The sequence below is a fragment of the Oreochromis aureus genome, linkage group 18 (assembly GCF_013358895.1).
Source record: "Oreochromis aureus strain Israel breed Guangdong linkage group 18, ZZ_aureus, whole genome shotgun sequence".
NCBI lineage: Eukaryota > Metazoa > Chordata > Actinopteri > Cichliformes > Cichlidae > Oreochromis > Oreochromis aureus.
This window is the reverse complement of record NC_052959.1, coordinates 4,748,612-4,768,734: the sequence shown is the minus strand read 5'-3', so window position 1 is coordinate 4,768,734 and position 20,123 is coordinate 4,748,612. Positions and strand designations below refer to the sequence as shown.

Genomic DNA, 20,123 nt, shown 5'->3' with positions numbered 1-20,123 from the left:
AGAGCCGCTGCTGCTACGGATCCATCCTGATCAGACATACTGACTTCCACAAGGAACACAGATTTCCTGTTACAACTGTATATGTGACAACTCGTACATGTGCACTCGTCCTGAGAGTTAGTTATTATGAAATGCCACCCTACACTTCTACTCTACTACAATACTGCTGGTGGCTGTATTGTTTTCACTGTTTGTGCGTGAATGTTTGTTGTCATGGCTCCTGTACACACACACACACACACACACATAGAAAATAGTGCAGGTACTTTGTATAAAGTGCTCGAGTAGAAAGGCACTATATAAGAATCAGTCTATTTAGCACTAAGCCAGCGTGACGTAATCTGATTATTTTGGTTTCTTACCTCAGACTTTAGTAAAGCAATAATTTCCAAATCCACAAGATAAAGTTCCAAACCTTCACAGGTGTGTTGAGGTGGGATGAAGCTTACAGCAGAATTAGAAGATGGGTGTGGTTCGACCCATGAGTATTAAGAAAAAGAAGGGATTAAAATTGAAATGATTTCCACATGAATGCATGCCGATCATTACAATTAATATATAATATATGAATGTGAAATGTGCCTCTGTGCAGTGCAGCCAAGTGTCCTCCTTTCCCCTTCTCCATTAAAAACTAAAGTGCAAACGGAATTTAAATGTACAAGTTTTAAATGGATGAAGTACACTGCCTGACATGATCCCTTTTGTCTTGTGTGACGAGGTTGGAGGGGTGTAATAGTGTTTGTCTGAGTGACAGCTGCCAGCAGGGGAACAAGAGAAAAAGCAGACAAACTTACAGTAACCTTACATGTCAGGGGCTGACAGTGTTAACAGTGTGCTGTTTAAGAGGAAGGCCCACAGCAGCTTTGAAGTAGACTGAGGGGAATTCTCAATGTGTTTGCATGGTTTACAAATGCAGACCAGCAGCTAATTAGCTGCTAACCTAGAGAATGAGCACGTTGAAAAAGCCTGAAGTATAGAAGTTCAGATGTGTGTTGATAAGTTAGGTAAGGACACTTTAGCTGGAATGATACATGCAAGCCTAAGGGTGCCTGACTGATTTTAGGACAATCATATTAACAGTGGTTACCACAGTCACCACACACCAATGCCGTCCTGGGTTTGAACCTGTTGGCTGGGGCGTTTTTGGGGAGTTTGCATGTTCTCCTTGTGCTTGTGTGCGTTCTTTCCAGGTATCCAGCTTCCTCTCACACTCTCACATGCAAGTCAGGCTAATTGGTGATTCTAAATTTGCTGTAGGTGTGAATGTGAGAGTGTATGGTGGCTCTCGCCCTGTAACAGCTGGAATAGGCTCCAGCTCTCACTGACACTGAATTGGACAGGCAGTTCAGAAAATGCATGGATGGATGGTGTGACCAAACATAACCAGCTGCTAAAACACTGTGTGTTCAGCTCGTACTTGTTATGAGATGTTTAAAAGAGGACTGCAGAGGTGAGAAAGTAAAAACAAGTTTTATTCAACAAGCTGATGAAGTTGAACAAAGACTGTGAACACAAACTGCAACAGTAGGACGGCAGGTGCACAGGCAGGGTGTCTGGTCACAGGAGGGTGAACAGACAATGTGAAAAAGACCAGACTATATATACAAGGGAGACACGAGTGCGAACAACACACAGGTTGTGCAGAGAATCAAAAAAGAAGAGGAAAACAAAGAGAGCAAAGCAACCAGAAACAAGTCAAGAGCTTTATTACCAAAATAAAATAGACAAAGACAAGGAAACAGGGGAGAACTTTGAAAAGGATATGAGAAAGTATATCAATAAAATCATAACAGGGAAAGCTGAACAAATCCCCAACAAGAAACCACGGTGTTTCACCGCATCCAGTACAATTAAATTTGAGTCATCTAAGTCTGTGTTTGAACCTCATATGATTTGATAATGGTCTAGTGCTGGCTTCATATGTGATTAAAAAAATGAAACCGCAACGACCACTGCATTCGTTTTGTCGTTTCTCAAAATTTTCAGATCTTCATTTTATTATTGTAGCATCAGGATAAGTCACTGTCCCACTTTAATGAATATGCTGTTAATGAGCACGAGCTTCATACTGTTGCATATAAATGGCTGATTACAGCATATTGATTTGATCCGATTATGCAAAGAAAATTCAAATTATCATTGGCTGTGGGATAAAAGATGACTTAAGTATAATTTGGTATCGAGCATGAATAAAAGACTGAGAGGAGAAAAACTAGTGGTCATTCAACAGAACTTCCCTGTAGGAAACTAAAATAATCCACTTCTCTCTGTTTTGAATTATACAACTTTATTATACCCCAAGGCTTTGGTAATGCTGTTTCATAAGATCCCTGTCAATAAATCTCATTAAAGCTGCTTTAGAATCAAGGGAAGCTAGGGACAGATGCTTAAGCAGGGGGTTTCCAATTTAACAAGTGAATGAATAAATGGGCAGAGAAAACTCAACTGTTGTGGTGATAACACACTCTGTGCTCGTAACGATAAAGGGAGGAGCTGCTGCTCACCGATCGTTCTTCTTCCCATGTTCTTTGCATTTGGTGGGGCCATTGCTGGGGAGCTAAGTGAGAATGTCGAGTTTATAATAAGCAGATCCGGAGAAACGCTAAACAACGGCAGGTCCCGCGGCGATTTGTCAACGTAATCAACTTCATTGATTATGACAGTGGCGCACTGCAAAGACGCTTGCAGCTGGTCAAAGCATAGATTCCCCTGGAGAACAAATCTGTTGCAAGAAAACATCACCCACAATCATTTAACGTGATTTACCCTAGCTCGCTCTATTGAGGTTATCTGCATGCATATATATTCATCATTTAACAGGAGGTGTATGCTTAAAAAAAAAGAAGAAGGAAACGCAGAGGAGTTCTAAAATGCAAATGCATGACTGTTGACACAAACTGCAAGAGTTATTTTCCTACATTTATCCCCCCACACCACGTGACAAAAACGAACGACTCTCCTGTTTCGAAAAACGGCTAACTCCTAATGTTAACAGTTTGTGATGGTCCTCTTGCTTGTTTGACTTGCCTCCTTTCTAACTCTAACATTTTCAACGCACACTCTATATCCAAAACACAAATAACAGAAACAATATACTGTATATACTACTTAGCTTATTATCCTTTTGGCTCACAATAATCTCTAACAATCTTCAAAATCATTTGAAGGCCTTGGGTGTATCAAACTGCTATTTTATGCTAATGAATAGAAAAAGAACTTTTACCTTAAAAAAACAAAACAAGATACTGCAGTTATTTTCACCATTCTGATAGCAGCCATCAGCCCTGTCAGTCATGGCTCTCGTTGAGCTTAAGAATTCTCTCTCCCTCTCTGTCCCTGTGCTGAATAAATTATAGCCCACGCATGTTTTTCAAAGTAAATACATGCTGAATAATTGCTGCGCTCCAGCACACTCTGCATCTTCACTCCCCTTAAAACTGCACTCACTGCCTAATCTGCCTTATCGTGTCCAATCCACATTCACGACTAGAGGGCTGCTGTTTGAGGATTTTGTCTTAGAATCCAATGGGGGGGGAAGACGAGGGCCCCTGAAGGCATGACCTTCCCTCACTGCCACCAATTATATCAAGGCCTTATAAAATATAGATTATGTGCCATCTTGGTGCTGACATATCTAATGGCTTACAGCATGGGGAGAGTGCGCAGAGACCACGGGCAGAACCTGAGGGGCGGTGGAGTTGGACATGACAAGATGAAGGAAATAACACAAAGAATGACCTTGATGGGCCAAGCCTGGCCTGCTCTGAGGATGACTGAACAAATGAACGAACAAATGAACGAATGAATGAATGGAGAGGCTTATTTCCACAGGATTGTTTGATCGATTCAAATCTAATCAAGGCTCCAAAATGCACTGATTGCAATGATATTCATTAGCCTAAAATGCAATCCAGGCCAATAAAAATGTATTATTAATGGATAGGAGCTGAATTTGGAACAACTGGCATTTAACTTTGTGTCTTAACCTTTCAGCATAAATGTCAAGTCAAATTTTAATAGAAAAAGTTTGAAGTTCACCCAACAGTGAACTCATACATTTTAGCCCAAGTGTCTTCTTGGACACATATATATTCAAATCAGAAATGAGATTTACAAACATTGGTGGTATGGGAATGCATGATAACAAAGCATGAAAGCTTTGCAAGCCTCACCTATATGTTCCATTAATCTTTCACACAGATAGCAGATAGAATCACAACCACAGATTCCAAGCATGCATGTTTGATATGATCAACTGGACTGCAAGAAGATACATTTTGTCAACAAAATCTGGATTTTTCGTGGTGGTTTTAATCAAATGTTGGTTGCTGCTATCAATGTCTTGTGTAAGCATCCCTTCCACATAAATCTACAATTTATCATAAAACTGAATGATGGAAGTGTAAGACGATGATGCCGAACAGGCAGCATGTAAAGAAAAAAAAAAGCAAAGGAAAGGAAAACTTATTTTGACTTTACTTCTCACTGAAAAGTTACCGAACTCTTCATTAATTTTACAGCAACTCTATCACTATACAAGAATGTATTCTTCCCACACGGCAGCGTCTGAGGCTGAAAAATCAGCTCAGTGTTTCTCACACATTTAGATTTTATTTGTGGTAGTGCTTCTTTGGAAATATTTTATTTGACAGGTACTTCATGAGAAATAAATAAGTGGGCAATGTATTCACCTGCCTTCTGCAGAGATCCTGTGGTCAAACTTCAACTCCAGCTTCTTAGACTGTAGCTTCTTCTCTACACTCTGATGGTGGACTAGTCAGCTCTACAACTGAGTTCTGGCTGAGAAACCAATGCAGCTCACAACAGACCTTCAGAGTAGAACAACTGTCACCTGTCATCTGCATTCCAAGACGATGGAGTTGTAGTTCATCAAACATTTAACAGACACTGAATGATATGAACAGTTGCCACAATAGCAAACTGACCAAACTTTCAATATAAGAGCAAGCTGATTGTCCACGAGGAAATCAGTTGTAGATGCTGTCATTCTCTCAGATGGGTTAAAAAAATTGCTGAAACAAAAACTTAGAAATTCAGCCAGCGATCAAATAATTATTTCCCCCTCTGTAAATCCCCTAGCTTCCTGATTGACCTCAGCTAATGTGTTGGAGCACGTGACAGCTCATTCATTTTTGATGATGTGTGTGTGACGCAATCATGAACTCTATAAATGGCTCTTCTTAATCAATTCTGCTGACATTGATTAAAGGACTAGAACTTCATCTTCTTCTTTATCTTCATCTTTAAGGTGACCAGGTGGGTGTGTCTCTCTGTAAGTAGTGCTGTATAAAGCGCTTTGAGCTCTCAGATAGAGTAGAAAAGCATTATATAAGAACCAGTCCATAGTTACTTGCTGGAGCTAACCAGAATTTAGCTTCTCAACTGGCAGAAGTATTGCAAAGTTGGCAGATTCTCAAGAATTGAAATGTCTTCATCTGGTGCTGATAGGCTTATTCAACATCGTGTGAACTCATCTGACAAGGGTTTAAATGTAACAGACATTCATTTATAAGTAAAATTACTACAACAACAGTGTGTGCAGCAAGCAATGCAGAAAGTCATGTGCCCCCACCCCCCACCCACACCCCTAGTGGTTGTGGCTCTAAACAACCGCATAGACTGTTTATGCCAGGGGTTCAGACTGCTAGTCTATTTTTTACATCACTTCCATTTTCCCACGCTGTCAAACTCAATCCTGACATTGTTGTTCTAGTCCAGTCATTTTCTTGTCCGCCTTCTGTGAGCCAATCAGCCACTGTTGTGTGTGCTTTAAATGTCGGCGTTCTTCTGTCTCACATTGGTACAGCCTACCTCCTCTCCATCTCTGTCTCACCCTGGTCACTCAGGGCCCCATCCGAGGCTCCATCTTTATTTTCACCACCACCAGCGAGTAGACTCAAGGGGTCCTGTCCTAATTCCTATTGCTGCCTGGACTCTGTTCTGCTATGATGGTTCATTGGAGTCTAATGAGGACACACCTTTGAATTGAACTGTATATCTTATAAACTTATGTCCAGTTCCTCCAAATGATTTCTCCTTATTGAACTATCATGGATTAGACTCTTACATATACTGCATACAAAAAAATGTTGACACTTCCTCAAATATCCTCAGAACTCAAGATCCCTTTTATTTCTTTGGAAACTTCTCTTCTGAAAATAAAAAACAGTCAAATCAGCCATTTCGCCAAAGCTATCAGCAAAAATCTGTGACTTTGATGACAAATGACAAGGCAGCCGCTGCAAAGCTGTGATGACTGGAAGGGACAACGCTTTCACCTTTGGCGCTCTCTGTTGCGTTGCATCTTTCTGAGCATTCACACGGACAAAGATCCAAACGTGATGTGTGTTGCAGAGGCAGTGTCATTATGACTGCTAGCAGAGGATGAGAGCAGGTCAAGACTGCTTTGCTGACCTTTTAACCTCCACCAATTGATTCCTTTGTCCCGGCTCTGCTCTTCTCCTGCCTGGAGACGGCACAGAAAAATGGCTGTCATTCATTTACTTGTTGGGTCTTCTTCGAGGTTTTTGTTCTTTGCTTTCTTTCATCCTCTAAAATTTTCATGGGCTTTCCTTCCATCTTTCTTACACTCTATTGTCTCTTGTTCTCCTCAATTTTCTTTGTCCATCGTCTCTATTCTGGTCAGTTATCTCTAAAGCTCCATCTTGGGGGAAATCTGCTTAGCAGCCTTGAGCATACTTGCTTTCCAATTAAATCAAGATGTATTTGCCTTTCAAAAGCCTCTCTTTCCTCACTCTTTCTCCCATCGGAATAATTGATGGAGGTCTCTGGCCTCATGATGAATGGCTTCCAAGCCCGGAGATGAATAGGAAGATGAATGATTTCACCCCTGCGAGGGCCGGAGAGGGCTGGAACAAGGAGTGCTGACATTGTGACAAATACACTGACCATAGCAACGAAACCTGGTCGAATCAGCAAGGGACGAAGGGGTGGCGCCCATCGCACCTCAACAGACGTTCCTCTCACTTACGCCGCCTCTGCACGTCTGTCTAACCGACGGACAATTACCTGAGCCTTGCAATTAACTGCAGGCGCTGTTATAATGCCCGTGGCCTGCCAGGAGACGAGCAGAAGTGGCGTAGAGCCAGCAAGCTGGGGCTTGGAGAGCTTTGCATCTGATGCTTGTGTTTGTGCACTCAGTGGAATCATGGAGGCCAAGTGAACAGGTGCGGTAAGGTGAGAAGATGCCCCAGGTGACTTCATGTGGATGGTGTCACCACAGCCCCAGCCAAGATTTCTAAACTGAAGCAAGTTTTCTCTCTGTCTTTCACACAACTTGCTGTCATACAGCTGAGACGTAGCAAATGTTTATAGGAAAGAATTCAATGAGCATATGACGGACCATCTGTCTTAAAGGGCCAGTAAGTAAGACTGCTACTGGCCCACAGAACATAATGACCATAATATATCCACGTAGGGGGTGACAAGATTGTTGATCAGTACCACTGACTGAATGATTATGTTGCCAGCTGGTGAGCTGTTGGCTTTACAAAACTTTCTGTCCTGAACTGTTTTGGAATGAAAACTTTTCTCTGGTGACAAACAGGCTCATTTAACTTTTGTTGGTTCTCTTATGGTGTGCTGCTGATTTATCATCCCTTTTTCAACACTGTGGGTGACGTTCATTTTTATGTTATATATCACCTATATTCTGATATTCAGAATTTCTGGAAATTAAAAAGAATTAAGCATTTTCCTCTCTCTTTGCTATGCTCAGATCGGCTTCACTTAAAAGTAATGAGGCGATTGGTTTAACTGACCTGATTTAGCTTCCTGTGTGTATAGCAAGAAAAACTGGGCTGTCATGGGCAGCAAAACGAGGCTTTTTTGTCAACAAAATAGTATCTGTACAGAAAAACATTAACAATTGCAGACACATGTCTGTTGGACACCAATACATGTTTAAAATCCATTTTGTGCAACATTAAAAGCCCCAGACTGCCCAGTCTATCACCCCACACTGAGGCGTCGAGGGTGTAGCCCACCTCTCGCCCCATAACAGCTGGTACAGACTGCAACCGCCTCGTAAGCCTTAATTGGATAAACAGAAGAAAATACACTGATAGATGGTTGGTAAAAGTGAACACCTACACCAATAAAAACCAAACAAAGCAGATCATAATAACATTTGTATTGTGAGTTCATATGCATTACTATAAGGCACAGTATGATTGCAGTTGTGAACAGATTTGACCTAAAGCATAACTTTTCTGGCAAAGTTTTAAAATCCTGAATCTGCTTTAATTAGGCAGATAGGAAGCTCCAGAAAGTCCTGCCCTTAACTGAGTGTAGAGTTTGTGACAAGTCCAGTTATAAAAGCATTAAAATTGGTGGCACTACATAAAATATTACAATGCTGAAATCCCAATGGAAATTTGGCCAGAACTTTCATAGTCATATAAACTGGTTTTATAACAGAGGTTCATGCCTGAGTCAAAGGGGTTATACAGTATGAAGTATCAGAAAAGTCAAATTGTCCATAAATTAGAGAATTATGAACAGTTTCCAATTCTAGGAAGTTTGGGGATTGCTTCTAACAATTCTTTTTAACTTCAGATTATTTTTTTGCTACCAATGATAGCCATCAATTTTTTTTGTAAAGTTTGATACCTACAAAAAAATGTTGCTAAATACTCCACTATTTTGTCCAGCTTGTTGTTGCTTGACTGTTGGTGGGTGCTCTGCATGACCTTAGCATTATACAACTGCCTTCCCAAAAATCTAATAAATGGCTCATCAAATACTACCTATTGCTAATAGCATCTTTAGATATGGGAATAACTGTTTGGATTTAAGTTAGCACACACCCCCGCCCAACGAAACAACCTCTACCTGAATCACAAACCCCTGAGTGCTACAGCAACTTCTTCCACCATTCTTTCTAAATTTTGAAGTGAAAACAAAGCTTAGCATTTAAGTCATATTAAAAGAGTCCAACAGAAATGAATACAGTACCAAAAATTACCCTTATTGTTAAATGAATGTGTTTTTGTGCTCTGGATCTTTAGCTGATATTAGGCAAGTATACATGTTAGCCTTAGCAAAGTGAATCCAACTTATCAGTGTAAGTCAGCTATGGCAGAGATCCAAAAATAAGCATTTCATAAACAAGGTTTTAAGGCAACATAAGGCAAGTTTCAGGAACACCCAGGACAGATTTTTTCTGCCTGACTTACTGGCACATCAGTCATAAACAAAGTTATGTAACATGGCAAAGGGAAATGTTTAAAAAAATAATGACAATGTGTCAGCCAGAAAAAAAAGGTCTGTGGTCACAGAGATTATGAGATCTCTCAACAGTGAATGAAACACACTTATTAACATGACAGGTAGAGCATCGCAAGACTACTGACTATTACACTGAACTGCACACTACTGTAAAATGTTTTCTCTTCAAGCAAAAAGAAGTATAAGGCAAATATGTACTCTTCTGCGTAACACATTTGTTCTGCCTGAAGATCCACAGAGTGCATTTATGCACCATGAGTGACTGCTTGTCAGCTTTCATGAGGCATTTATGTGATACTTGCATCATTTGTGACAAGGCGATGGAAGAGTATGCCAGTTTATTTAGAAACATCTTAAATATAAAACAGCTTGAGGGTTATGCCTTCTTTTCTTATGACATTCAACACAGCAGCTACAACAGTGTTTTGAAAATGCTGTAAGACACGTGGATCCTTTATTGTTCAAGGTTGTCTGAGATATTGAGTCCATTCATTATGGAGGTAGTGTTTTCAAAAACGAACTACACAACTGGTCATGGAAAGTGACCTGAAATTAAACTTTCTGTAATTTATGCAACTAAGGATAAAGTCAGTTCAGAAGGTACAACAGAACAAAATTAGGTTCATATTGACATGACAGCATCACATAATTGCCTGCATACCCATGATACAACTGTCCCATTCTACCACCCAAAGGTGCTCCGTTGGATTGAGATCTGCTGACTGTAAACTTGAGACCTCACTGTTATAGTCAAGACATCAATTTAAGATCATTTGAGCTTTTAGACATGGCATGGGGCAGAGATGGACATTGTCTGCAACATTACTCAGTGGCATTTAAATGGGTTGGTACTAAGGACCAGCCTGAACTGTTGATACAAGGCAGGATGGTCGATGATTTCATGGGGCTTAGACCAAATTCTGACCCTATTCTGTCAATGTCACGGTAGTCTTATCGGGCCAGGCAACATTTTTTCCAAATTTCTAATCACAATTTGGTGACCTGTGTGAATTGTTAGCTGACATGAATGGCAGCTGAGAATCAGGATACTATTTATTATTATCATCTGCTTCAAGGTTCAGTACATTGTGCTTTCACAGATGCTCTTTTACATACCTTGGTTGTAAAAAGTTATTTGAGTTACTGTTTGCTTCCTATCAGCTTGAAGCAGTTTAGCCATTCTCCTCTGACCTCTGGAACCAAGAGAACTGCCATCATGGGATATAGTTTTATATGTATTTTTTCTCTCTGACCATTTCCTGTAAACCCTCTTTCTTTTTCTTTTTTTTGTCCCTAGCTGGCGGTCGGCAGGGGAGGTCGTCAACGAAGCCAATACGTCGCTGTGGGTGCCTTAGCGTTTCCATCCTGGTCAACGATGCACTTCTAGGCCTTGCGATCTCTAGCCTTGAGGGTTAGACGTCGTTGTTTAAGATCGTCTTCAATTTGCTTGATCCAAGTCTTCTTGGGCGCGTTACACTTGATTCTCCAATGGCTGCTGCAGCAGAAGGCGATATGACAGGTGATGGTTGCTCATGCCGCAGATGTGGCCAAACCATTGCAGTCGTCGCTTCTGGATCAGCTCTTCCATCGAGTGCTGCTGGTGACATTGACTACATATTGTGCTGTTGCTGAGACGGTCACCGAGGGACACTGAGAATCTGATGCAAACAGCGCATTTGGAAGACCTCGAGCTTGTTGAGGTCGTGCTTGAGGATGACCAAGGTCTCGGAGTCATAGAGAAGGAGTCATAGAGAAGAATGGGCAATACCAGTGTGCAGCACAGGCGGATTTTGGTGATGAGGGTGATGTTTGTCTTCTTCCAGATGCACAACATTGGAGGGAGGTGAAGGCTGTGGCAACCTTCTCTGTAAACCCTAGAGAAGGTTGCAACTTAAATCACTTTTCTTTTCCATTCTGATGCTCCATTTTAACTTCAGCAGTGTCTTTGCCATGTCTACATGCCTAAATGCATTGAGCTGCTGCCATATGATTTCCAGCACACATGAAGAGTTCAGCTCTCTCCATGATAGATTTTGACTTCTTTATACAGTAAATCTATATATGTGGACCACCATATTGTACTTTCCATATACCCCTAAGCATCGAGCATGAGTTCTTCTATCATTGGAGGAGAAAAATGGGAAAACGGTTGTGCCCTAGAGTATACTGTGTGCTTCTAAAGCACCATGGCGGATGCTTTGAAATGATATCTCAATTCATGGTATTACTCTTCAGTAAAGCCCACAGCTGTTACAGCCAAGGCCCAATACAAAGGTGGAGGTGGAGAGGAGAAGTGCTGCTACATCAGACTGTGTTCTGGGCCACGTGCACTGCAAACCCACGAGCAATATAGGGATAAAAAGGTTTGAGCTGTGCAGGCAGAAAGGAAGGCACAAAGAGGAGAGTGAAGGGCTTGGGGACTTGACAGTAGGAGATCCATTTAGATTAGGCGGTTTTAATATCCTCTGAAGTTTCCAATAAATGCCAGTTGGAACCAGTGCTACACTGTTGTCATTTGATTGTCCATCACCTTTGCGCATAACCTCGGATGATGCAGTTTTGAATTGCTGCCCTGACTGACCTTGTATCACTGCCGTTATATCAACAACAAGTGATAAAGCCATCCTGCAATCTGCTGCTTTCTACACTGTGAGGCAATTTAGAGACAGTTACCCAGGTGCCTGGAATAAGCTTAGCCAGCAGGCTGCCCGAATGAAGCATTCCTGGAAAAATATACTGAAACATAACTATTAATTTCACACTGACTATTGTTGTAAAACATGAAGAAGACTGTTATTACTTATAGAGACAGGCAGATAGAGGATATCCCCTTCACTGCATCTGCCTACTCTTTACAAAATATCTGCAAGTTCTACAACTTAAATGCAAGCTCTGAGGAAAAAAAAAAAAGAAAGGAAAAAATGTTTTTGCCAAAACAGAGCGGTGCTTTCGAGATAACTTTTCTGTCAAACTGCTGTTTGCTGTTTTCCTTTCAAATTAGTCAATAAAGAAGTCATGATTGCTCAGCACGATTTCAAAGATTTAAAGCTGTAAAACTAAGCTGGGCGAAAAAAAAAAAAAGCAGTGAGGTCAAACTCTGTAGCTAATGAGGCGTCCAGATGGATGATACAAATTTTTGGCCTTCTGGAATTGCTTGATATACAGCAAGCCAAGGGGTTTTTTTTCTTCATGTTTTCTGTGTTCACGGCAGCTGTTTCACACTGGACGGCTGCGTGCTGTTCAAACATGGAGCCATGTGCTGCACTGGTAATGAAGAGAATAGAGCACGATGGCTTCTGGTACCGCTCACTAATGAATCACGACAGTGGTGGCACAACCCACCAGCCTCCCGCCTCCTCCTCACAGTTGTCAAATGAAAAATTATTTTGCTAATGTTCTACCTATTTTTCCTTCACATTCATTACTGACTTGAATCATGAACCACAGATTCAGAGTTTTCCCTGAGAAGTAACCAAAAAACTTTTGGGGAGTTTTGTACAACTTGTACAACTTTTCCACTCATACTATATTTTCTTTGTGTGAATTTTGCAAGCCCATACTGCAGCTGACAGCTGGCAGTTTTAAAACACTACAAATGATAAATATATAAGTAATTATTTAAGGATTGCGTTTGTGCATTTAAAATATAACAAGCTGGCTTTTGCTGGCAGTGTGTTTCCTGATAACTAAATATAATGCTGATGAGGGATAATAAAGCACAAGCTATGTTTTACATCAAAAAATATGCAACATGGTAAATGTCTCAATTTAGTCCACGGAAAGAAAAACTTAAACCACTCTCCTCTCTTATATTATTCATGAGTTCAGATATATACAGGAACATAAAGCAAGCGATACTTCAAAGAGTAAACACAGTTGGTCTATGAAGTATTTGTACAATGTCTCTGTACACCACCACTGAAGTGACTGTAGTAAAGACCTGGCAGAGTTTCTAAAGAGGAAAAACAGTGTTTGGTGATGCCCATTGGTTCTAGACTTCAGGCATGATGGCAGAGTATTTCCATCCAAGTATTAAAAATAATCTTCATATTTAAAATTGTTACTTTGTCCAACACATTTTGAGCCTTAGAAAATGCAGCAATATGTACAAACTGGCTGTAATTTCTAAACAGTTAATGCAATACCTCTGCACTGCAATTCAAAATAGCACAACAAGCAAGGCTTCAGAGCTCGAACTGGAGATCCACCAATCCATTCTAAGTCCTAATACTGATCCCTTGGCTAGTATTTATCGAATACAGAGGTAAATTAATAAGCTCTATTGCCTTTTCCTTACAGCTTTCTAAAAACTGTTAAAACAAAAATAATGAGAGTGAGACAAAGTATCAAAGTAACCACAGTTAGATTTTCAACAGACCGGTGATAACAATGCTTTCTCACAGCTGTGTGCTAAAGTATGAAATATGGTTTCATACCTGTGAGGTATTCTGGGTCGGGCACAGGGTCTGACAGCTCCTCGTGGCATTGAGCCTGCGTTGGCACCGATGCCACCACCATGCCATCTGGGAGCTGCTGTTCGATGCCTCGGGCAAAGTTCTTCTGCCTGGTGTAAAGAGAGATAATATAGAGAGCTCCAATTAAGAGACATCAGTGTTCAGTTGCCCAGCACGGGATGAAAAAGGGAAGAGGGAATGGGAGAAAAGCAGGAATTCAGGAAACAAGGACAAAGAACGATGTAAAGGAGGTAACGGCAGCTGTCATTGTCACATTTTGTGGTATTTGATGTATGAAAAAAAGGCAGTGAGTGAATCAGTCAGGAAAAGTCATGTTATCACAGATGTTTTGTTGCAAATTTTCTGCTCTACCGACATTTTAACACAGTGGACTAAACGAAGTATTGGGACATGCATCGTAGCTCTAATTTTAAAATGTGCTGCTCCATAATCATTCAAGGCAAACTTCATCCTTTCAGTATGTTCCAACCTCGGGCCATGATGGGCCGAACATTTGCATTTATCATTTGAATTAATGTGTGTTAGTGAGAGCGTGTCCACCTGAAGCACACCTCAAACCAGGCTGATGGACACAATCTCAATCCTAAGCTCTTAGTGAAAGTTGCCGATGGCCTTAACTGACTGATTATGGTGACTGTGTATGAATGCCATATGAAGTCAGACCAGTAATCTAGAACCACTGCTGTTACTCAATAACACAATTAAGAGTGAGTTTTTGTGTTCTCACCATATTATCGTAAATTGGGGCTGTAATCTTTTTTCACTGCAGTAATGTTTTTGTCCTTGTGAAATATTTTCTTTACTCTGTGTTAATCGGGTGCTGTGAACACTAACTAAGTCACTAATTACCCTTCTGAAGTTTGATGATGATGATTAAACTACTATTGCCAGAGGGTTTGCAGTTGCATGTGATGAATAATTAACACTATATAAGCTATAAATAGCCATGGAAGTGCTTAGCAGTTTTGTTTAAGACTTCTGTGAGTTTGCTGTGGAGCCTTTGTGATGACTTGTGATGTTATTTGGTGCACTTTTTATTGACAGGTTTACAACAATAGCAAAGAAGGCTGGTCTAATAATAGGAAATAGTCGATGAAGGATGTTAGTACATCCATCTTTAAATGTAGAGATAGACATGTGTATGCTCACGCAGTTCCACGGCAATTTTAGATTTATACAATTTAAAGTTCACGCACATTGTGCGATATTAGCAAAGGTTAAATAAATCCACACTGTGTAACAAAGTTTGATCCATGCAGACCAGGGATGGCAAACAGGTCACATTGATCTTAAGTGGGGCGGACTAGAGAAACTTCTTCCTGCCAGTGTGAAGAAGTTTATACATTTAATCCCTGGGCTATCTTAATATAAGAAAAATGCCTCAGTTTGTCAGGGTTTTTTTTTTATAAAGTAATGCTCCAATAGTAAATGAAAGAAATCTGTCAGCACGACTCATGGACTCGTTGAAAGAAATACAAACTTCTGGTAGCTGATTGCCTCAGACCTTCTTGTAATTATAAAACAGAAAGCTTCTGTTAATTCATAGAAAATGCACTTTGTTGTGAGGATTGTAAATAACAGAAATTTGTATAGTGAAAACACAGGACATTACTTTGGTGTAATACGAATGGCCGAGGAGGAGCTCTTTATTAGCAGGAAAAGCTGCAAAATATATTAACACATTTAAAAAATGTATTCCCTCTTTCCCATTTCCCAAAGCCATCCAGTGGGCTTTGGAAAGACTGAAATCTTTGTCAGGTCCATTCTGACCCCCGGGACTTATGTTTGACTGCCCTTGTCATGGCTAGTGCTGTGGCAGGCAAGATGAAGGACCCAAAATGCAGGACTCAGAAACAGGAAGTAACTTAGGGCGCAGCTTTATTGCTGGCAAATCTTAAAACAATAACCGTTATAAAAACAAACCAAAACCTCAAATGCAGAACTAGAACTAGACTGGGAACAGGAACCTAGAAACTAAGAAAACTCACGCTAGGAAAAACCAACCGGGACACAACAAGAGAACACAGCAAAATGAGGGTACAATGCGACAACAAGCAGGGGATGACAGAGGACTAAAATACACAGCGGCATAATCAGGAAACAGGAGACAGAAGGGAAACACAGCTGGGTTTAATTAGGCAGGACGAGACAAGGAAAGCAAAAAACTAAATACACTGACATAAGACACAGACTTTCAAAGTAAAACAGGAAACACACCAACTAAACTTACAGACACAGACTCAAAGACACGGCTTCACGCAAAGACATGAATGACTTGGAACCAGAAGGAACAAAGAGACAAAACCTAAGGACTAGAAATCACAGAACCATGAACCAAAAGACTAGTAATGATAAAACGTGATGAAATCAAAGCTTAATAATAATACAAAAATCAAAACGCTGGGTCACTGACCCAGGACCATGACAGCCCTGATATAGACTGAAGGTTTTATTCCTTTGCCATTTCTTTTCATTACACGTCACACTTGGCTCACTTGTGATATCTTCAGAGGGACGCATTATACAAACCAGGCTTCTGCTGTCACAATCATACATTTTCTTTGTTGTTTGAATCCCAGGCTTTGTATAGTAACTTCCATCTATTCTCTATCTGTATCAGCCATGATATGCTCCAGCACCCCCAATAATCCTAAATTGGTAGATGGATAATCTGTTATGATTTGTTTAGATTTTTTCACAAGTGCCGCTGTTGAGCTGATGAATTTGTCAGTTCATGCTGCGTTGTCATTGGTTCATTAGTGAACATGGGTCAAAGCAGCAGTCACATTTTGAGAATTTTGTTGGAGGCTCTCTCTGACTACAAGACAAGAGACGGCCTTTAAAAAAGGAACTATTAACTTCACAGTTCAAAATGATCATTTCTGTTGCAGAGGCTCAACACCAGACAATATAAACTGGGCTTCAAGATTCTACACAACTGTGAAAAAGTATCAAACTCATTCATGAAACAGCAGTCCAACTTATTTTGAGCTGAAATGTGAATGATGCAAATAAAGGAGGAATATAGCTTATTAATTATTCATTCAACTCTAGTATCAGATCGGTACTCTGTATCAGCAGATACCCAAAGAGATCCCAAGGTACCGTATTGGAAATTGCAGTAGGATGATTGCATCCTCACACAGAAAAAGATGAAGCACACAAGGATGGCGACTAGAAGGACAACTCAAAGATAGACAAGTGTTTTTCATAACTGGCAGATTGTAAGGCAATACTTTCTGGCAGATCGTTAGAGACAAATCAATAAATACTAATAATTATGGGAGAGTATGGCTGTGTATTGAAGAGACAAAGAGTCACATTAAGCATGTCATTTTTCATTATGTTTATTGTTCTGCTGCGGAGTGACTCACATTCAGTCTGAGAATTGATGTCCTCATTTGTCTGATGCCGCGAGTGACTCTTGGTTGAACTCACTCATTTTGTCCACTCCATTATTCCTTGTCTCAGTGCCAGTTAGGTTCACAACAAGGTTTTGCAGCAGAATGACTTCAATAAATCAGTGACCCGGGTCAATTAGGTATCTCGGGTTGGATGCTGAAAAAAATAACTAAAAACATCTTTATTTTTACTCCTGCATGAATCCACAGCCAGGCTGACTTGGACGACAAATCAGACAGTGTCTGTAATATGACTGGAGAAACTTGCCATCAAACAAATACCTTTTATTAATCCAGCAAGGACGGACTCATTAGCAGCTAAATGTGCCACTGAGTTCGTCAGTTGGTGGTAAACTTTATCTGTCTGCTGTTTGGTGCTGCGCAGGTAGTGCACACTGGGTTTACCAGAGCTTGTTGCTGGAAAAGGCTGCCTGTTGCCACGGTAAACATGTTTAATGAGAGAGCTGACACTGAACCAAAGCAGTTAAGCGTCAGACATAAAACTAACACTATGAGCCAGACGATAGTAATCCGTGTGAAAAAAGGGAGATGAAGTGGACAGTCGTTTAAATGACTTTTACTATAGGTCACACTTTTCGTACATTTGATTAAAACTACTTATAAAAGACCAATTAGCGCAAGTTTAAATGAAACTATAATTTAGCTTGTGTTCAGACTGTCTAACACTTTGTCTAGATTGTCTAAACCACTGTAGATATAAAACCTAATGTGTCAGTTATCGCACCTCCTTGTACAGGTACAGTCTGTGTGTCAGCCCTTTCACATTCCCAGGGCGTAAAGTAATGTCTTTTTGTCAGAGCTGGCAGAGTGTCACAGCTAGGTACAAGATGTCCTTTAGTAGCTGTGAGTGACAAATCGGGTTATGTTAAAAGAAAGACCAAGTCTGTCATTCCCACCTTGTCATTTATGAAACTGCCTGGTTATAAAGTGGCTTTTTGCATGTTTGTTTCTTTGTTTTCCCCCAAATCACAATCTTTTATATAACTGAGTGCTTTGACTAAACCTAACAAAGTTTTTAAGCTTAACCAAGTAGTTATCACTGCTTAAACCCATCAGCAAATGGAAGTTAAAAAACAAAACAAAACAAAAACACAAACACAAAGAAACTATCAGAACATGAACCATGGCTCAGAAGTGCAACTAATGCCACTGCCTTCCCTGCCAGTTGTTATCTGTGCAACCAATAGTGCAGAGAATGTGAATGTTTCTGACAAAAGCTCCATTTTGTGAAAGCATGAGAAGAGAACTCATTGTTTAAGAGTACCTGTACAGGAATTATGACTTTTATTCAACACATTGTCACAACTTACAGAGAGTAAGTCAACTCTCTGCTGTTCAAATTTGACAGCTCATGACTTTCTTATGTTTTTCAGATACAGGGCTGAAACACTTAGGTATCCGATTACTTCCTCCTCAAGCAGTTCATCAGACTACTCAGCTGCTTTACCTGTTGGTGCTGATAAACTGTTCTCTAACTTCAAGGTTATTTCCCTGTCTGAATTAACTAAGGTTGTAAATGCAGCTCGTTGTGCAACCTGTTCTTTGGATCATCTACCAGCCTGGGCTGTAAAGGAACTGTGGTCAGTATTAAGACCTCACATTCTGTTTTTTTTAAATACTTCATTGACGACCGGAGTCTTCCCTGAATGTTTTAAATCAGCTGTGGTAGTACCAATCTTTAAAAAGCCTGGACTGGATGTTGACATAGTTGCAAACTATAGACCCATCTCATATCTGTCTTTCTTATCTAAGGTCTTTGAAAAAGTGGTTTTTAAGCAGCTCACTGAGCATCTGTCAGCTAACAATCTGCTTTTAGACCAAATCACTCCACAGAAACAGCTTTAATCAAAGTGGCAAACGATCTGTTGGTAAATGCAGACAATGATCGCACTTCAGTTTTAGTACTACTAAATCTAAGTGCTGTGTTTGACACTGTGGATCACTGTATTTTATTGGATAGGCTTGAAAATTTTATTGGCGTTACAGGAAATGTTGTATCATGGCTGAGATCCTACCTGTCTGGGAGATCTCAGACTGTTAGTTTTAAAAATGATCTCTCCGAGACCTGTGCAGTGGGGCATGGGGTCCCTCAGGGCTCTGTACTTGGCCCACTGCTGTTTTCGCTGTATCTGCTGCCTCTTGGTCTTCTTTTACGTTCTTTTAATGTAACCTTTCATTGTTATGCTGATGACCTGCAGCTTTATGTTCCTTTAACCTTTGGAAATTGTGCTGAAGTGTCTAAATTAGAATCGTGTCTATCTGCAATTAGAGGATGGTTATCAGATAACTTCCTGCTTTTAAATACTGATAAGACAGAGTTGATTGTCACTGGACCACAAAAATTTCAATAACTGTCTCAAAATTTCATCTTGAAAATTGATGACTATGTCATAAATTGCAGGGACAAGGTTAAAAACTTGGGCGTGTGGTTCGACATGGTGCTGTCCTTCGAGTCTCATGTAAAAGAGACAACAAAGACTGCCTTTTATCATTTAAGGAACATAGCCAAAATCAGACAAGTTTTATCTACACTTTTAAAAAAAAATCCTAGAAAAACAGGCAGCTGGGGTGCCAAAATAATACCAAATAATACCAGAAAATAACTTTCTCATAAAAATACGGTTATTTTCAGTAATGACAATACAGTTTGTTGCCCTAATTTTACATGGGATTTTGCCTTTTTCAAGTGCTTTTAAACATTAAATTGGGAACATGTTAATGTGATTAAACAATGAAATTACCTATAAACAAGGTCAATGAATGTGGCAATATGAATAATAATACTTAAATGTACAGAAATATACAGTTAACAGTTGGTTTAAATAATAATGGATTGCATGCCCTGTGACAGACTGACAGAGGCGTGGCTGCCATATCGCACCATCGGCCATCACCAGTAGGCGGTAGGTGAAGAGTCTTGACCAAGGACACAACCACCAAGAGTGTCTGAGCCGGA

General features: G+C 40.2%; 1 protein-coding gene across 6 annotated transcripts in view; it reads right to left on the bottom strand.

Annotated features, from left to right (window-relative positions):
• astn1 (astrotactin 1) overlaps positions 1–20,123 on the bottom strand; it is a 417,314-nt gene that overhangs the window by 186,156 nt on the left and 211,035 nt on the right. For all 6 annotated transcript variants that reach the window (XM_039602830.1, XM_039602832.1, XM_039602833.1 and 3 more), the window contains one exon: positions 13,707–13,834. In XM_039602830.1, coding sequence (XP_039458764.1) covers positions 13,707–13,834 — 128 coding nt within the window. The remainder of the gene's footprint in view (positions 1–13,706; positions 13,835–20,123) is intronic.